Source organism: Panthera leo, chromosome A2 (assembly GCF_018350215.1).
Source record: "Panthera leo isolate Ple1 chromosome A2, P.leo_Ple1_pat1.1, whole genome shotgun sequence".
NCBI classification, from domain to species: domain Eukaryota; kingdom Metazoa; phylum Chordata; class Mammalia; order Carnivora; family Felidae; genus Panthera; species Panthera leo.
In genome coordinates this window covers 86,203,135-86,222,593 of record NC_056680.1, presented here as the reverse complement: position 1 = coordinate 86,222,593, position 19,459 = coordinate 86,203,135, and the positions used below count along the sequence as shown (strand labels likewise).

Here is a 19,459-nt window from a genome sequence, read left to right as displayed (position 1 = left end):
CTAGGGCTGCAGAGAAGAGACACATGTATAAGGCTGCCAATTCAGCTTTTCTAATTGGTGAAAAAATACTCCTTTGTGATTCATGAATTATCAAATTCCTTATATTCTATGCAGATTCATTAGACAATCCTGTTAAAAGCATTATATGCTTTCCGTTTTCCATATAAATAGATATAAATAGAATAAATAGATACATAATAGATACATAAGTGGTAGTTATTTGACATGATAGTAACATCAGTTTCCAAAGTAACTTTGGTGACAAAATGTAAAGTCAAAAGAATTAGACCTGTCCTTATGATCTTACTTAAAATGCAAATCAGTAATGCAATTGAGACACCAAGTATAAAAATATCAGGTTTAACTGAATATGGATGGAAGTGTAAGCAAAACACAAATTTGAACTGGCCAGCCAGGCTCTCAGGATAAGATGGTTTTTCTTTTAGACTGACCCTATTATTGCCTTCCCTTTGCCTTTCAGACGATGGTCATGTGGGTTATCACTGTTTAAGTTTATCAAACATTATTTTAAATTGGGAAAATGAAGCATTTTATGTGACATTATAGATCAAATAGGTTATACCTTTTATCCCATTACCTAAATTTCAAATATATGAAAATGAGTATACTACCTTGAAATAGTCAGTTATTTATTTTCTCAATACATTTTCTTTTTTTTTTTTATTTAAAAAAAATTGTGTTTAACATTTATTTGCTTTTGAGAGAGAGACAGAGCGCTAGTGGGGGAGGGGCCGAGAAAGAGGGAGACAGAATCTGAAGGAGGTTCCAGGCTCTCAGCCATCAGCACAGAGCCTGGCGTGGGGCTCGAACTCACGAACCAGCCACAAGATCATGATCTGAGCCGAAGTCGGACACTTAACCGACTAAGCCACCCAGGTGCCCCTCATTTTATTTTCATTTTAATTTCATTTATTTTCATTTTATTTTATTTCATTTATTTTCATTTTAACAAGAGCTGTATACCATTGCAGTATCAAAGTAAGAGATGATAACTTTGTAAAAACAATTTGTTCCAAAACCTCAAATAAAATAATCACATTATTATAGTTGATAAAAATTTGCAATGTAATGTTACCTGTATTCCTGCTATATTAAAAACTTCCTAACTTATTTGCATTAGGACAAGGCCTGATAGGAATGCTTAACACACACCTGCATTTGGTTTTTAGAATCCATGTGACAAAACAGCAGTGATGCAGCTATTTTTGTCTGCTTTTGTTTAAAAAGAAAATGTCAGGTTCTGAATGAAAATATTCTGAACTGTGGCTCAACTGAGTAATGGTTTTTAAAACCACAGCATGGATTAAGATTGATTTTCTGTAGGTATTATGGCACTGCTTTCTCTAGGGACTATTCAGCACAAGGGCTGGAGCTTTTTGTATTTGACATAGGGATCAAATCAGTTTCTTTCTTAAGACTTTTATATAAAGTTATTATATAAAGAAGCCACAGTTCACTCTAGAGCTGCTTAGAACTGAAATTAAGAAGGGAATTGGTATTGGATGATCATACACACAAAAAGCAAATGAACCCATAATGCATACTGATGTTTTATCGACAACATCTTATAAAAAGTAAATAACTGACTTTTGTCTTTACTCTTTAGATAAGCAAATAAGAATTATAATAGCTTACAGATTGCAAAACACTAATTTTTATTAAGCACCATTATTTAGATATCTAAAAAATTGGAAGCTGAGATAAGAAATAAAACTTAGATCCCTGATAATATTCTAGAACAGTAAGTGATTTTTGTCTCTAAATAATTTAAGTAATGTAACTAGAAAGAGTGATTCGATATGAAAAGCAGTTTGAAATTGAACTTCTCAAAAAAACAGTGCAGCATATGAATGCAGTACTCTTTGTGTGACATCCAACTGTAGTCTTTACAAAATAGGTATTCATTAAATGTAACCATTAGAATCTACATATATAGCCTTTATTTCTTACATTATAATAGCTATAAGGTAAGAAAAAGTGCAACGTACATCAATAGGGCAGAAATTCTGCAATATTATTAGTCTAACATAATCAGTCTCCCATGCCATCATTTGTATGTGTTAAGAGAGAGTGATTATCAGAATTCAGCTTGCAAAAGATTCAATCAAGAATTAACCAGTGTATTGAAAAGGCAGATCTTTGTCCCAGTCCAGGATCCTGTTAAAACAATTTTAGCAATTCCTAGGAATTTGCATGTCTTATGACCATCTCAGTTGATTGGTGCAGGTGGCCTATGGATTACACTGAGGAGCAGAAATATAGCAAACTGTTTGACTCAGCGGTTCAAAAAACCCTGGGGGATAAGATATCAGACCGCTTGAGCCAGTGATTGCATTTTGCTCAGTTGCATAAGAAATGTGAATATTATTAAGAATGAAATTATTTTTTAGTCCTAAAGCAGGTAGAGAATTATGTACAGGTGACTCTTGAAAACTTTCATGTACCTTGTGAAGTTTTACTCTGGTCGATAGGGGCACATTTGACCCACGTCAAGAGATAGGAGGTTATACATTAAGTCCTAAAAGAGCTCTTGATTAGTTGTAGTTAAAAGAAAATGACCATAAAATTTAATAGTTTTGTGTAAACATATGATGGAAATACTAATTTTAAAGCCACCAAGCTCAAAAATATGGTGTTTGGAACAAATGTAGATTTTTCACCAAAAAAAAAGTATGTGTGTGTATATATATATATATATATATATATATATATATATACACACACACACACTCATTCCGTGGCTCCATCTTTAGTGCCATATATATATATATATATATATATATATATATATATATATTCTTTCTTATGGTGAAGAGAATGAATTGCCAATCTCTAATATGGAAAATAATATGAGGAAAATATTCCTCATATTTTTAGATTATAAATAGTCTTTTTGCAGACTTCCTTAGAAGTCTCTATTTCATTGGTTTGGAAAACAATCTACTTTCTCCCTGTACAGAAAAGCAACTAGAAATCACCAGATGTTAACCTTGGTGTATGCAACCAAAGTAGTGCGTTATAATATAGTTAATCTCTTCATTGCTGTTTCATTTGCAGATTCAAGAATGGCTTTGTTTAAATTGCCAAACCCAGAGAGCAATATCAGGACAGCTTGGAGATATGGGCAAAATGCCACCTACACCTTCAGCACCAAAAGCCTCCCCTATGCCTGTCCCTCCAGAACAACCATCTCAGAAAACAGCAATGCCTACTCAAGTAAAAGTGAAAAAGAAGGAAGAAGAAGTAAAAACAGAAGCTGAACACATTCCAGAAAAAGTGAAAGAGATACCATCAGTGGAAAAGATTGTCCCGAAGGGGACCACAGACCACAAACAAGAGAGTAAACCAGAGAAAACTTCAGCCCCTGAAGACAAAAAGCCACTCCCAGAAGAAAAAAAGCCCCCTCTTGAAGAAAAAAAGCCACCCACTGAAGACAAAAAGTTACCTCCAGGAACAAAAACAGCTCTGGAGGAGGAACAGAAAAAAGACTTAGCTAAAACTCAAGTACCAACTGCTGAGGAAAAGCCTGAAGGCAGAGTGACTCCACAGGTTGTACAAGAGAAGCTACCAGAGACCAAGATGGAAGACAAACCCTCTGGCCCACCTCCAAGTTTGTCAAAGGAAGATGATGAGGTGCCTCAAAAAATTAAAGACCAGCCACCGGCAGCACGCCCAGCAAAGCCTGATCACGTGGAACCTGGGAAAGAAAAAACAGTAAGTTATGTTTTCCTATCTTTGCACTCTGTTAGGTATATAAAACTTACAGATTTTTACCAAAGTACACAGAGTGCTTACTGCTAATTATGGAAATGAAAGCCTTCAGTTAAAAGCACTTTCAGAAAAGTGTAACAATTGTTGTCGAAATGAACAAATTTGGCATTCTGACAGCTTAATCTAATTTAAATAAAGCAGAGATAGCAGATTGATTTTTCTAGCTTTTATGCATATCTAATAATTTACCAAAATTCTTTAGGGTGATAAAAATAGTTTCTTACAACTTTAAGGTTCTTCTTCTCTCCGCTATGAACATAAAATCAGTATCTACCTTTAACATAAAATAATATGTGTCTTAAGTTTCTATTTACTTAGTCACTTGGTTAAGCAAAAGTCAACAAGTTCCTTTTCACTTGAAAGCCTCTTAAGGTATGATCAGCCATTGAAAGGTCTAAATAATTGTGGTTGCCAAAAAAAAAAAAAAAAAGTGTGACTAAAATTTAGGACAAAAGTCATTTTCTGTAAAAGTTAATTGTAGTATTTAACATGATTTTAATATGATGTACTCTACTTGTTTACTATTGAAGGATTATTTATAATCCAGGCATAATCTGGAATAATATATATATATATATTTTTTCTTTAGTGCAAACTTTTAAGGGTATCTACCCATCTTAACCACTATCTGCACAAGCAGCAGTGTTATTTTTCGAAGAATTCTGATTGTTTGAGAGCTACACCAGGTCTTACATCATATTTGGTTGAATAATTTTAATTCACAGATAACAACAATGACTTGAAGGAAAATGAAATGATTTATTAATATTAAAAGTTAATATTAGGGCTCTAATTAGAATCTGTAGTGCATCCCAACTCTTAGTTGCTTTTTTGGTCATTTACAGTTTTAACACTTGGTTTAGTAACAGATCTCTGATCTATGATATACCAGATAAATAAAATACATCATCTCATATATATCACATATATCATATATATAAAATATGATACATCACTTGTAATATGATGCATCACTCACAGATAATTCATCATTGGTCTCCCCTCATAACATAAATGAGTTTATCAGAGTCAGAAAGAGCAGGTACCTGTATATTCTTCATTCTATGCCGGGATGTAGTATCACCATCACCACCCATTACTGCTTGTAGCCTACCACTTTGCACAACCTGATGACTTTTACCATTTCTTCCTTTGTAAAACGGCCCTTGGCTTTCATAACCCTTCCCTTTTTGTTCTCTTTTGGTCTTTCTGATCATACTTTATGAGTTCTACGTTGACTCCCTGTATCACTTTCTTTCCTCATTTCTGTAAGAGGAGGTTTTCTTTGTATTGTGCTTCATTTTTGTTTTGGGTATTGTCTTCTTTGTTCTTAGGAGAGCCCCATGAACAATTCTTAAGTCTACCTGTGCACCTTCTTCCCCTCTTTTGAGTATCAGATCTGTAGTTTCAAATACTCAGTAGATGTTCCACTTCAAAGCCTCCCTGTAAACTGGAACTCAATATGTTGGAATTTTATCTACACTCTCTAGAGACTTTTTCTGCTCCTGACTTTCTGTTTCTGGTAATGGCAGCATCATTCACCTGCCTCTACCTTCCTGGTCACTACCCTTCTGAAAGATCTGAGGCTTCTTCTTACTGCCTGCCCTTTGCTCTCGGCATCCAATTCATCACATTCCTGTCTGTTAGTTCCTATTCCTGAGCACACTCTTAATTATGGCCTTCATGACCTTTCATCAGTGATTTGAGTAATCTAATTACTGGTCACTGTGCCTTCTCTTTCTCCTTTCCTCCATATATAATTGTCAGATAATTATTTTGTAGGGTGCACGTAATTTCACTCTATCACTCAGATATTGCTAATGCTTCTCCATTGCTTGCTAAATAGAATCTAAACGAGAAATATCAAGATATTTTGTTAATGCACTTTTTATTTTACACCTTTATCACTTTCTTTTTGTTGTGTCTTTTTATCACTACTTTTAATATTATTTTATAACCTTAATATGTGTTACTTATTTGTAAATTAAATGTGTACAGTGATTTATTAATATATTATGAACAGTATAAAACATTCACAAAAATATAAAATAAAATGAAATAGACTAAAATTGTTTTTATTATAATTATTTAAATAAAGTTACATTTGATCACAATAAAATATGATTAATAATAGTACTTTAGAGAGAACATGGATTGTGCTTCAGTATTTTTGAAAATCTTGGTCTGCAATTTTATGATAGAGTTATCTTAAATTCAGCTTCTAAGTTAAGCTTATTTTGATATTTTGATATTTAGTTCTAATGACTATCCATAACAAGAAAGATAATCCACAAAGATATGTCAGAATTGGAAGAAGCGGATCAGAGTTTGTACTTCCCAAATCTTGCTACCTATTCTCTAAGTTTGAGACTGAAAATAATTTTTTAATTGTGGAAATTCCACAGGTAAATGTTTATCTTCCATGAGACCAATAGTTATTTGTTCTTGTTCTCTCAGAAAATACGGTATTTGAAATACACACACACACACACACACACACACACACACACACACACACACATGAATGAATTGCTTTAAAATCCACTGGGGTTCTTCATCTGGAAGGGTTAGAAACAGATGAAAATATTCTGTTTAAAATGTATTAAATGAGCAGATACGACAGCTTTTAAAAATGACATATGTTATTTTATATAGCATAATCACATGGTTTCCACATATCTCTTTTCAAAAGACTGTTTTCACATCATAATTCTCTTCAAGAACAGCTAGTGTTTGTTTTTCTAAGTACTTAATAAGTACCATATTGCTGATAACCAGAGTTTACTTTCTCCTATATACTTTTTTCCCCTCCATCATTCCATTTACTTTATAGCATCTAGTAAGTGGTATATTACTGATAACCACTTGTCATCACCAAAAAGTTGAACAAACTTGGGATAATCCTATTTTTGTCAAAAAAGACCCATCTTCATATTCTACAACTTTTTAAATTAATTTCCTATTATATAATCAGTAAACCTCTGTGATTTAAATAACTTTAGAGTTATTCTCTACCTCAGTACAAAATATACAAAATATATATTCTTCAAAATATAAAGGTCTCATCAGTATTCAAAACATATGTCACATCTGTAAAATCCAGAGGTCTTCTGTCCAAATCTGACCTACTTATAACAGATGTAGTAAATGAATTTCACAGGTATACTGCGATCTCTGTATTCTTACCCTTTTTAAAAGAATAATTTCAATCAAAGAAAAAGCCACTCTTCAGTAGCTAATATACAGTTTTTTCATAAAAAAATAAATATGTATACCTTAAACCATTCAATATTGTGAGGCTTACTTCTTTGGCATAGTTTTCCTTATTGGCTTACAGTAGTACTTTAAGTATTTTATTATTAAAGCAGAAATAGTAAATATTATAAACTGAACATATTAGAAATATCTACACTTTAATTCTGTTATTACCAAAAGTTTTGCTACTTACTTTGTTCTAAAAATTTCTCTCAAACCTTCATGTTATTTCTGTAGTCTTTCCAACAATATTGGCTGACAAGAAATACAGTTTAATTTGTCACCATATCATTTCATACATATTACTGAATCCAATTTTATCCAAATGATGTGTAGCTTTTTTTTCTTTTATTATGAAATAAGAAAAATCAAAAGCTTCTAAATGTTTATTATGTAATTTATTGAAAGTTGGTAAAGTACTGGAATATTTATTTTCAGAAAATTTTAGAGGTCTGTGTTGGTGCCACAATATCACTTGCTGTTGTGCTAAAGCTTACGTTGTGTTTAGGTAAGATTTGCTGTTAGCAATGAGAGATGTCAATACAGATGTCAAATAGGTTTCCTGATAATGTCGGGCCTTTTTGGCTGGGTCCCAGCCCAGCTGATTTTGGCTGATTTAACTTGGTCATCATTACTTTTTTCTTGTAATGTTGCTAATGAAAAGTTTGTAATGATATGAAGCGTGTCAGTGTTTGTGTCTTTCTTACATCATTATTATCTTTGTGACGTGATTTTTTGTTTTGCCATAATCTTTTGTCTACCACTTACCTATTCTAAGAAAACAGGTGTAATTGCTAGTAGCAAATAAAAGCCAGAGATCTGCCTAACTGAATAATAAGCCTCAGTCTAAAGATGGTTGAATAAAGTGACTACCTCACTATAATTTCTCCTTAGAGTGTGACTCTCAGTTTTCTCCCAGGATTTTTCACAAAACAGATGACCAACTCACATAAGGAATAAAAGAATATTAGCATCAATCCACTTATTAAATATTAGGAGAATATTTTTATATCAGTGTATAAAAATATATCTTCACATGTTCTTCTTGTAGCCATTAGATGATTTTGCATGCTTGTCCAGGCTTCTGCACCCCACAGCCAGGACTCCTGTGTCAATAACTCAGTTTGGCTTTCTCAGCCCTGTGGAATTTGGCTCCAGTATAACTTGTAAGCAACGCCTAATATTCCCACAAGTGATACGTAGAACAACAGCCAAATAAATACGCCCTTGTGTAATTCCTGAAGGTAGTTTGACCTTTCTGCCCTCTTCACCTGTACTCAGTTCTTCTCTGTGCATAAATGCCACACCCCTCCATCATCCCAACTGACAACCTCCCACTTGGATCTCTGGGCCACTTTTCTCCCTTGTGGCTGGTGCTTCTGCTGCTCAACGCCTTATGTTGATTGGTTTTAAATCTGTTTTTGTTTGAAATAAAAATAATACTCTTAATTTATCTCTTACAATATTCTTGGCACTATGTTAAGTATTTTCTTGATCATTTCATCCACACAACAATGAATGAGGTAAATATTGTATGTTTTTTAAATTGAAAGAAACTAAATTCCTGTGCTCAGGATCACATGGCTGGGGATTCAGAAAAGCTAAGATTGTAGTCCAATTCTGATTATAAAATCATGGCATTTGAACACTACACATAATTCTTTCCTGTGACACTTGTACCATACTGACTTTACATGATGTAATTATTCTTCTCTCTAAGCAGCTTCCACTATAATCCTAAATACTTTATGTGGTTGTTTACTTTCTTATATATTTATGTTATTTTAGTTATTCACTTGTCATTTGTGTCATTCATATTATCACAGCATATTGTTTACATTTTCTGTGGCCACACCTTTTTGTCTCTGTTTATTCCTCTCTCACAAAATGTGTTTGTCGAAAGGGATTAAAATGTATCCCCAAGTAGAATAAATAATTTGAAAGATACATCCTTCTTTACTTTTTTTAGTTTAATGTTTTAAAATTTCACATTATTACAGAGTTCTCTTTTTTTTATCTATATACTTAAACAATATTGCTTGTCTGCATTTGATATATTACACTGAAACACTATATAGTTCTCCAGATAAAAATCGAAATTTGAATGCCCGTTAGCGTAAACTTTTTTTTTTTTTTTCTGGTTAAAATGACCAAGGGGTTAATATTCAAGTTAAATATAAGTCATTGTATATCATGGCAGAATAATCAGGATGAAAAATAATGAGGTTTTCTGTAGTGAAAAGGATTTTCATGTAGGTGAGACTATTTGATTTTTCTGTCCAGTCCCAGTGAATTTTATGGACTTAATCTTGTTCAGAATTTTTGGAACATTCAGACTAGTAATCCATTTTGACCCTAACATTGTATAAACGATTAAAGATCATTCATTTGTTGTCTTACTTTGGCCCATTGAAATAAATGGCTTGGGAAGATTAAGCAGTATGGTATCCTTTCTTTGTCCGGTCTTAAGTTTAACCAAGAATTCAGGTGGTAACTACAGTAATGTTCAGAAAACTTCCATTTACCTTCAGTATGAAAGGCTAACCATTTCAGTATTTGTGAAAGGGCAGAACTAAAGTTGGCAGTACAGTGTGTCTTCGTACCTTCTCCATCACTAGAGAAGGCTTCAAGATATGATACCATCAGAAGAGTTTCACCTGGGGATTAGTTCATCACTGCCTGTCTCTGACTGGTCTCCAGGTCAACAAATGGCAGTGGAATATTGGAAGGAAAAGGAATTCTCCACTCTCTGTTTTGGGTTAGTAAGTAAACAAATATATAAATCTTAGCCTCTGAAAGTTTTGAGTAATTGTTTCATATACACAGATTTAGAAACACTCAAGTCTCAAGTACCATAATTCTATACATGGGAAAAGTGCAATAATAATAACAGTAAAAGTAAGTGAAATGGAATCTAATGCTAAATGTACTTAGAAAAATGCATGGAAAATGTGTTCCTCGGGGGAACTGAAAAATGACATTGCTATTAAAAAAAAAGGTGTGCTTAAATTATGTTTGTTCCCACTCACTGCCTCCATCTAAGATGACAAAATTCTCACATAAAAGGTAGATGCCTGGAGTTTTCGTCTTAATTTAATTTCAGAGGTCATTCTAGATTGTATTACATGTAAAAAATGAAATGGGTAATTAATTTCAACTTCTGATTATTCAAATGAAGAAAATAATGCATAAGTAATAAACCACCGTGATGTTTATGCACATAAATGCATATATGTGTTATATATAATACATACGAAATTTAGAAAGAACTGTTTGGATCTATTTATTAAGTTTGAATATATTATCACAAGTAACATAATATTCTTGTCAAAAATAAGTATGTAATGACACATTTTTGAAGCAATTAGAAGAAAACTCCCAATCTTTTAGTCCTAGGGACTTAGAAACTTGGAAGAAAATAAGCCAAATTATGCCTCCCTCACATAAATACTTTGATCATATTCCTCTCAAGTTACAGTACTTCAGACATCCATTTGAAGATGGAATCGAGAAAACCAAACCCAACTTATACAGCATGTTTTATGTTCTTCTTAGTTCCATCTACTCTTTCTGATTTGATCACATTATTCCCTTGTCTAAAAAAAAAAAAAAAAAAAAAAAAAAAAAAAAAAGTTATCCAGGAAGCAAGGGTTTTGCAGTGTATATTAGCTGTGTAGCCCAGTTAACCTGTGTGAGTACGAATTTCACTCGTACTCCCACTCACATACCTCCCAGAGAAAAGTAGATAGCCATAGAAGGGATCACTGCTTGGACAGATGAGTGCCTCAGTGTGCCCCTCTCTGTACATGAAGTAAAACTTCTTTTTTTGTTTCTGTTTTTAGCAGCAGTGAGTAAAAAGATGAATGGGTAGGTGCCTTAAAGAGCCAAAGGGCCTGGTTGGTATGTGATCTGAGATTTAACCAGCTAACCGTGTAGTGAAGAAGATCACTCGCCTCTACCAGAAGACTTTGGTATGCAAGTTAGTGGGAGAAGAGTTGACATTAGGACTTTTTTTCACTGTACCATGGTACAATAAATACATGAGCAACTGTCTCTTCTGAAAAATTCAGACCAATGCCCTTTGGTCACCTAACTTGATTTTCTTATTAAACACTCCAAACATTTTATCTTAGACCCGCAAGCATATCGAGCAAAATCTTTGCAGCCTTTTACCACCTGATAATATGGAGAGTAACAGTCATTTAGAGGGGAAAATCATCACAGCATCATCATAGGTAACTAATGATTGAATCCTCTGCAGAATGTGGAGGAAAGAGACCGGGAGAGCAGCAGGAGGGAGAAATGGGTAGAACATGGTACTAAGGAAAGAAAGAAAGCTTGAGGACATGGAGATAGGCCACATAAGGAGATTGCAGGATGGGTATTTTGATATTTATGTGTGTTAGTCCCCTGTCTAATGTATCTTAATTCTGTTTGTCACATTATATGTCTGATCCTAATCTTATTTTTATAAAATGTAGAATCTGCAGAATCCATTGTATAAAACTCTAATTTCTCTTTTATTATACTCAAAAGAATTGTTATATATAACAATGGTTACGTTTCCTCCATATATGGATACTGTATTACCTTGTTGTTTTATAACCTATGCAGATGCAAAATAAAGAATATAAATGTCACTATCACAATTTGATTCTGAAAGATCTTTTTTTTTTTTAACATTTTTTTTTTTACCTTTTTTTTTTCTTTTTCCACAAGGAGCTTAGGTACCCCACCTCTCTGGTTATGGTGTTTACTATGATTTAGTGAAGAGTGGGAAGGCAGATAAAGAAAGACATAGAAAGCATATTGGACTCAAAGAAATTGTGTTCATCAATGTGTAGGATATAAGGAGATAGAAACATCCCTCCCCTTGGACCATCTAGAAAGATTTTATTAGAAGTCTGCTTCACCTGTGCTGACCTCTTTAACGTGTAGCTCTTAAGATAAAGGAACCAATATTAGTTGGGTGCTCATGAGCCCTACTACTAACTAAAGTCTTGGAATTGTTGATAAGTAACTTTTTCCTGGGAAGACATCTGAAATGACCTGGAAAGTTAATTCATGGTAAACCAAAGAGTACTTACTGCTTTTTGCACTAGAGTTGTGAATAATATGTCACCATCTTTTTGATTTTTTTTTAAGTTTATTTATATTCTTAGAGAAAATGAGCAGGAGAGAAGCAGAGAGAGAGGAAGAGCGAGACAGAATCCCAAGCATGTTCAGTGCTGTCAGCACAGAGCCTGATGTGGGGGCTCGAACTCACAAGTTGTGAGATCATGACCTGAGCCGAAATCAAGAGTCAGATGCTTAACTGACTAAGCCCCTATCACTGTCTTTTTGAATTTGAGTTACATCGTGTTGTAAATTTGGCCAAAGAATTCTACCACATAATGTATTCAAAATACGTTTCTAACCATACATAGTAACAATATAGGTATTGAGAGAAACATGAGTGGAAAATGAATATCAAACCAACAGCTTTTATATTTGAGAACTCTACAGCTAAAAGAAGCAGAAAGACAAGGAGGTGGAGAAGGAGAGGAAGAAGGAGAAGAGAAGGAAGGAGAGGAGAGAAAGAAGGAAGAAAGTTTCTTTCATGTTTGTTGTTTGTTCAACCTGACGTGTGATCATGGGAGGAGCCCATGCTTACAAACCCACTGAAAATATTCAGATAGTTAGTTCAAGGTACAGACTTAGCGGAATTGAGGTGGCCTCAGAGGCCAGGGTGAAACAGAGCATGTCCTCCTGTGGTTTGTTTTCTGACCTCTTCATTCCATAGGGCTGTGGGGGTTATTTTAACACTCTAAGCATGACAACTCACTGGATCAGCTGAGTTCCATTTTGCTCTTGGGTAATTTTAATTTCGACTTCTACAAAAAGCCTCTGTGCTTAGTATTTTCATTTAAGGCTACTCTGATTCTGGAACCAAATCACTGGCATGGCCTCATCACAGCCCAAGAAAAGCAGCAGGTTGAGGCTGTGATTTGTCTGCTTAGTGTCCGAGCTCCTTGGAAAGCCCATGATCCCATTTAGAAAATTTAATTGTTCAACTGGTTGAAAGGAGCTGACTTTGACATGGTGTAAAGGTAAAAGTCCAATGTATTTGCAAAGTCAGAAGACATTTGTAAGTGATATTTATTAAATATCTTTGAGGTGCGATGCTGAAAATAAATGAGATTAGCAACACTATAAAAATAATAGCTGGATATTTCTCTTGAGGTAAAGCCATGAGTCAGTAATTATTGCATAACTTTTTCAAAGTTTATAGTTTCTAAACATTCACTTCAAATGATAGAGAATTATAATAACAATACCAAGTAAATATAGTGTCTTCACATCTTTAAATTATTTTTTATTTACACATCTTTTATTATTTTTTGATGTTTATTTATTTTTGAGAGAGAGACAGAACACGAGTTGGGGGTGGGGGAGAGCAGAGAGAGAGGGAAGCAGAGAATCCGAAGCAGGCTCCAGGCTCTGAGCTCTCAGTACAGATCCTAATGCAGGGCTTGAACCCACAGACTGTGAGATCATGACCTGAGTCGAAGTTAGACGCCCAACCAACTGGGCCAACCAGGCGCCCCTAAAGTGTCTTTTAAAAGTAGTGCCTTATTGGAGTCTATTTCAAAAATAAATCTCCTCTGATAGTTGAGATGGATAACATTACAGTCACATTACCTACATATTTCTGTTAAGTAAATTTTCCATCATCTCTTACAACTTGTAGTCTGGTACAAAGCCCATCCTCTGATTTTTTTTTTTTCTTTCTTTGCCTGTCCTCAGAATTCAAAAGTATTGATTATATTAATGAAAAAATTAATTTTTCTCTTTGACAGTTTAGAACGTTTTTCCAAAGTAAATGTGCTGAGAAAGATAATCACGTGTTTGAAAGAAAATGCTATTGAAATATAAAGAGTATTCATGGAAAAAAATCAAATGTCATTGAGAATTGACATTTAATTTAACTTAGTTTAACTGAAAACTAACCTTAATCAGTATGTATCAACTATTTTAACTGTTTTGGGCCCAGAGATTTTTTTTTTTTTTTTAAATACTGGCCTATAGTTGAAAAGAAATCTTATAATTATTCCTCAGTTCATAGTAGTAATTGGGAGTAATAGAGAGGCCATGTTACTAGTTTAATCACGTTAAGTTTTTCCTGTATCTTTTCCTCCCTGCTAGGAAAAGGAAGATGACAAATCAGACACTTCAAGTTCTCAGCAACCAAAAAGCCCACAAGGTCTGAGTGACACAGGATATTCTTCTGATGGGATATCAAGTTCACTTGGTGAAATTCCAAGTCTTATTCCAAGCGATGAAAAAGATTTGCTCAAGGGACTCAAAAAAGACTCTTTTTCCCAAGAAAGCAGTCCTTCCAGCCCCTCAGATTTGGCTAAGTTAGAAAGTACGGTCCTCTCCATTTTGGAAGCTCAGGCAAGTACACTTGTTGAAGAAAAGTCAGAAAAGAAAACTCAACCTCATGAGGTTTCTTCTGAGCAGCCAAAGGACCCACAGAAAACTCAGAGTTTATCTGAAACAGTAGAAACTACAATTTCAGAAGAGGAGCTCAAAAAGAGTCCAGAAGAAAAAGACACTTTAAAAAAAGATAGCCAACAAGACATTCCTTCCAGAAAGGACCACGAAGAAAAGTCCGAGTTTGTTGATGACACAGCTACAAGAAGACAGCTTTATGATTCAGTCGAAGACAGTAGTGAAAGTGAAAATTCACCTGTTCCACAAAGAAAACGGAGAACCAGTGTTGGTTCATCAAGCAGTGATGAGTATAAACAGGAAGATAGTCAAGGGTCTGGTGAAGAGGAGGACTTTATTCGAAAACAGATTATAGAAATGAGTGCTGACGAAGATGCTTCAGCTTCTGAAGATGATGAGTTCATTAGGAGCCAGCTCAAAGAGATTAGTAGTAGTATTGAGAGCCAGAAGAAGGAAGACATGAAAGGAAAAGGGAAAGCAACAGCCGGGAAACACAGGCGACTAACTCGGAAAAGCAGTGCCAGCTTTGATGATGATGCAGGGAGACGCCATTCGTGGCATGATGAAGATGATGAGACATTTGATGAGAGTCCTGAGCTTAAGTACAGAGAAACTAAAAGTCAAGAGAGTGAAGAACTTGTAGTTGCTGGAGGAGGGGGGCTACGTCGCTTCAAAACCATTGAACTCAACAGCACAATAGCAGATAAATACTCTGCAGACTCATCACAGAAAAAAACGGCTTTGTATTTTGATGAGGAGCCAGAATTGGAAATGGAGAGCTTGACAGACTCCCCAGAAGATAGGTCAAGGGGGGAAGGATCTTCTAGTCTTCATGCTTCCAGCTTCACTCCTGGCACATCCCCTACCTCAGTGTCGTCTCTTGATGAAGACAGTGACAGTAGCCCAAGTCACAAAAAAGGAGAGAGCAAACAACAACGTAAGGCTCGCCACAGGTCACATGGTCCTCTTTTACCTACTATTGAAGATTCTTCAGAGGAAGAAGAATTGAGAGAGGAGGAAGAATTATTAAAGGAGCAAGAAAAGCAGCGGGAATTGGAACAGCAGCAAAGAAAGACTTCTAGTAAGAAATCAAAGAAAGACAAAGATGAACTTCGAGCTCAAAGAAGGAGGGAAAGACCAAAGACACCACCCAGTAATCTCTCTCCCATTGAAGATGCATCTCCAACAGAAGAATTACGCCAGGCTGCGGAAATGGAGGAGCTCCATCGATCTTCTTGTTCTGAATACTCACCTAGCATAGAGTCAGACCCAGAAGGCTTTGAAATAAGCCCAGAAAAGATAATAGAAGTGCAAAAAGTTTACAAATTGCCCACAGCTGTGTCTTTATATTCACCAACAGATGAGCAGTCTATTATGCAGAAAGAAGGTGGCCAAAAGGCATTAAAAAGTGCCGAGGAGATGTATGAAGAAATGATGCACAAAACCCACAAATATAAACCTTTTCCAGCTGTACCTGAACGAGATGAAATGTTTGAAAAAGAGCCTTTGTATGGTGGGATGTTAATAGAGGATTATATTTATGAATCTTTAGTAGAGGACACATACAATGGTTCGGTAGATGGCAGTCTGCTAACAAGGCAAGAAGACGAAAATGGATTTATGCAGCAGAGAGGGAAAGAGCAGAAAATAAGACTCCCAGAACAGATTTATGAAGATCCTATGCAAAAAATAACAGACCTCCAAAAAGAGTTTTATGAGTTAGAAAGCTTACATTCTATTGTGCCTCAAGAAGACATTGTTTCAAGCTCTTTTATCATCCCAGAAAGCCATGAAATAGTGGATCTGGGTAGTATGGTGACTTCTACCAGTGAAGAAAAAAAATTATTAGACGCTGATGCTGCCTATGAAGAACTCATGAAGAGGCAGCAAATGCAGTTAACACCTGGATCCAGTCCAACCCAGCCCCCCATCACAGATGACACGATAGAGTCTACCGTGGACTTTGACAGGGTGCCCGATGCATCTTTGACATCAAGTGTTCTCTCAGGAGCATCTCTTACAGATTCGACCAGCAGTGCAACACTCTCTATCCCAGATGTCAAAATAACCCAACATTTTTCAACAGAAGAAATTGAGGATGAATATGTAACAGATTATACAAGGGAAATCCAAGAGATAATTGCCCATGAATCACTGATTTTGACCTACTCTGAGCCTTCAGAAAGTGCTACATCCGTCCCACCCTCTGACACACCCTCTCTCACGTCTTCTGTTTCTTCAGTTTGTACCACAGATAGCTCCTCACCCGTCACTACCTTGGATAGCATAACCACAGTTTATATGGAACCAGTGGATGTAGTAACTAAATTTGAAGATTCTGAGGGAATTTCTTCATCAACATATTTTCCGGGCAGCATTATAGACTATCCGGAAGAAATAAGTGTATCTTTAGATCGAGCCACCACACCAGATGGAAGAACTGGTGCTGATCATATCGTGATTTCCTTATCTGATGTGGAGCCTCCTATTCTAGAACCTATAGGAACTAAACCAGAGGGGCTGATTGCTGACACTGTTTCCACTGACTTACCTGTATCTGCAAAAGACGCAGTGAAGAAAGCCAAGAAGGACACTGGGAACGGAATTATTCTCGAGGTTTTGGAAGCTTACAGAGATAAAAGGGAGAAGACTGAGGTTGAACTAACAAAGATGAGCTTTTCTGAAACTGTGTTTGATCAACCTCCTTCTTCTGCAGTGGCCCTTCCAGTAGGGGAGCGGGTTTCAGCAACGTGCTTTATACCAGGACAGGTCTTTGATCAAACAAAACCCGCATCTCCGTTGCCATCCGGCGGTCCTTCTGTTACCTCTCTTCCAACTAAAATGCGTCCATTCTTTAGAAGTTCTTCTTTGGACACATCAGCACAGCCTCCCCCTCCCCCTCCCCCTCCTCCTCCCCCTCCTCCCCCTCCCCCTCCTCCCCCCCCTCCACCTCTCCCTCCACCAACCTCACCCAAGCCAATCATTCATCCTACAAAAAAGTTAACAATTACAGCTCCAGAGACTGTAACCACTACAGCTAAACCTCTAGTTGATGCTGTTACTGCAGTAGAGGCTACAGCTATTCCAAGAAGTAATGGGTTACCTATAACAAAAATATGTACCACTGCACCTCCTCCTGTTCCTCCTAAGCCATCTTCCATCCCATCTGGACTTGTCTTTACACATAGACCCGAGCCAAGTAAACCTCCGATTGCCCCTAAACCAGCAGTCCCTCAGCTTCCAGTAACTACACAAAAATCAACAGATACACACCCCAAGCCAACAGGTCTATCTTTAGCTTCAAACATGACATTAAATTTAGTGACTTCAGCAGATTATAAATTACCTTCCCCTACCTCCCCAGCATCCCCTCACTCTAACAAGTCCTCACCAAGATTTTCCAAATCCCTCATGGAAACCTACGTGGTTATCACATTGCCATCTGAACCTGGGACTCCAACCGATTCTTCAACTAGTCAAGCAGTTACCAGTTGGCCCCTGGGATCACCCCCCAAAGACCTGATTTCCATCGAACCAGTGTTTTCTGTAGTTCCTCCTATGACAACTGCAGGAATGCCAAGTTCTTCAGAACAGAGCTTGTACATGTCAGGAGCTTTGGAGACATTTTCTGCTGTCCCTGTCACAACGTTATCTTCATTTCAAGCAGCCCCAACCTCAGTTACACAGTTTTTCACAACTGAAGTTTCCAAGGCTGAGGCTTCAGCAGCCAGAAGTGCACTCACTAGTGTTGGTCTCAGCAGTGTCTCTATATCGATACCTCCAGAGCCTCTTGCTCTAGATAACCTACATTTAGAGAAGCGTCAGCATAAGGAAAATGGAAAGTTGCCACTTGTTGGTGATGCCATTGATTTGCGTACAGTACCAAAAGTAGAAGTTAAAGTAACTGAAAAGTGTATGGATCTTTCTGCCTCCACAATGGATATGAAAAGGCAGACCACCACACATGAAGTCTATGGGAGACAAATCAGCGCCGTCCAACCATCTATTATAAATCTCAGTGCAACTTCATCAGCAGTAACGCCGATGCCCCTGGTCACTGAGACGGTGACTGTTGTCACGTGCACAGCTAGTTCAGTTTACACCATGGGCCCAGAAAGCCTAGTGGGTATAGAACATGCACCACCAGCACCCCTCCAGCTTACTACGTCGAAGCATGCTGAGCCTCCCACGTACAGGATACCGAGTGGCCAGGCCTTTCCTGCAGTTAGGGAGGATGCACCAATAAACTTATCTTTAGGTACATCAGCACACCCAGTGACATCGGCTGTTACAAAACCTGTTACCGCACCTCCTGTCGGAGTCACAAATGGATGGACGGATAGCGTCACACGCCAGGGAATGGCTGATGGGGAAGTAGTAGATCTCAGTACAACCAAGTCTCACAGAACTGTTGTAACGATGGATGAATCTACTTCCGGTGTGGTGACCAAAATAGTAGAAGATGATGAAAAGCCTGTCGATCTGACTGCAGGAAGAAGAGCTGTATGCTGCGATATGGTTTACAAGTTACCTTTTGGAAGGAGCTGCACAGCACAGCAGCCAGCAACTACTCTTCCTGAGGATCGTTTTGGTTATAGGGATGACCACTATCAATATGACCGGTCAGGCCCTTCTGGTTATAGAGGGATTGGGGGAATGAAACCTTCCATGTCTGACACGAATTTAGCAGAAGCTGGACATTTTTTCTATAAAAGTAAGAATGCTTTTGATTATTCGGGAGGAACTGATACAGCAGTAGATCTAACTTCAGGGAGAATTACTGCAGGTCAGTATGATGTGGCAGCAGACCTTTCCTTGAAATGTCATTATGGTGTCCCTCATCTCATTTCAGGATGAAAATGTGGTCCCTTTTCCAATTGTGTTACTTTTTCTCTTTCTTTGGATGTTTTGGCAGCAT

At 36.6% G+C, this 19,459-nt stretch overlaps 1 protein-coding gene across 1 annotated transcript in view; it reads left to right on the top strand.

Moving 5' to 3' along the window:
* Nucleotides 1-19,459, top strand: part of PCLO (piccolo presynaptic cytomatrix protein) — a 361,627-nt gene that overhangs the window by 198,415 nt on the left and 143,753 nt on the right. The window contains exons 4-5 of the mRNA XM_042916591.1: nt 3,079-3,735; nt 14,233-19,327. Coding sequence (XP_042772525.1) covers nt 3,079-3,735; nt 14,233-19,327 — 5,752 coding nt within the window. The remainder of the gene's footprint in view (nt 1-3,078; nt 3,736-14,232; nt 19,328-19,459) is intronic.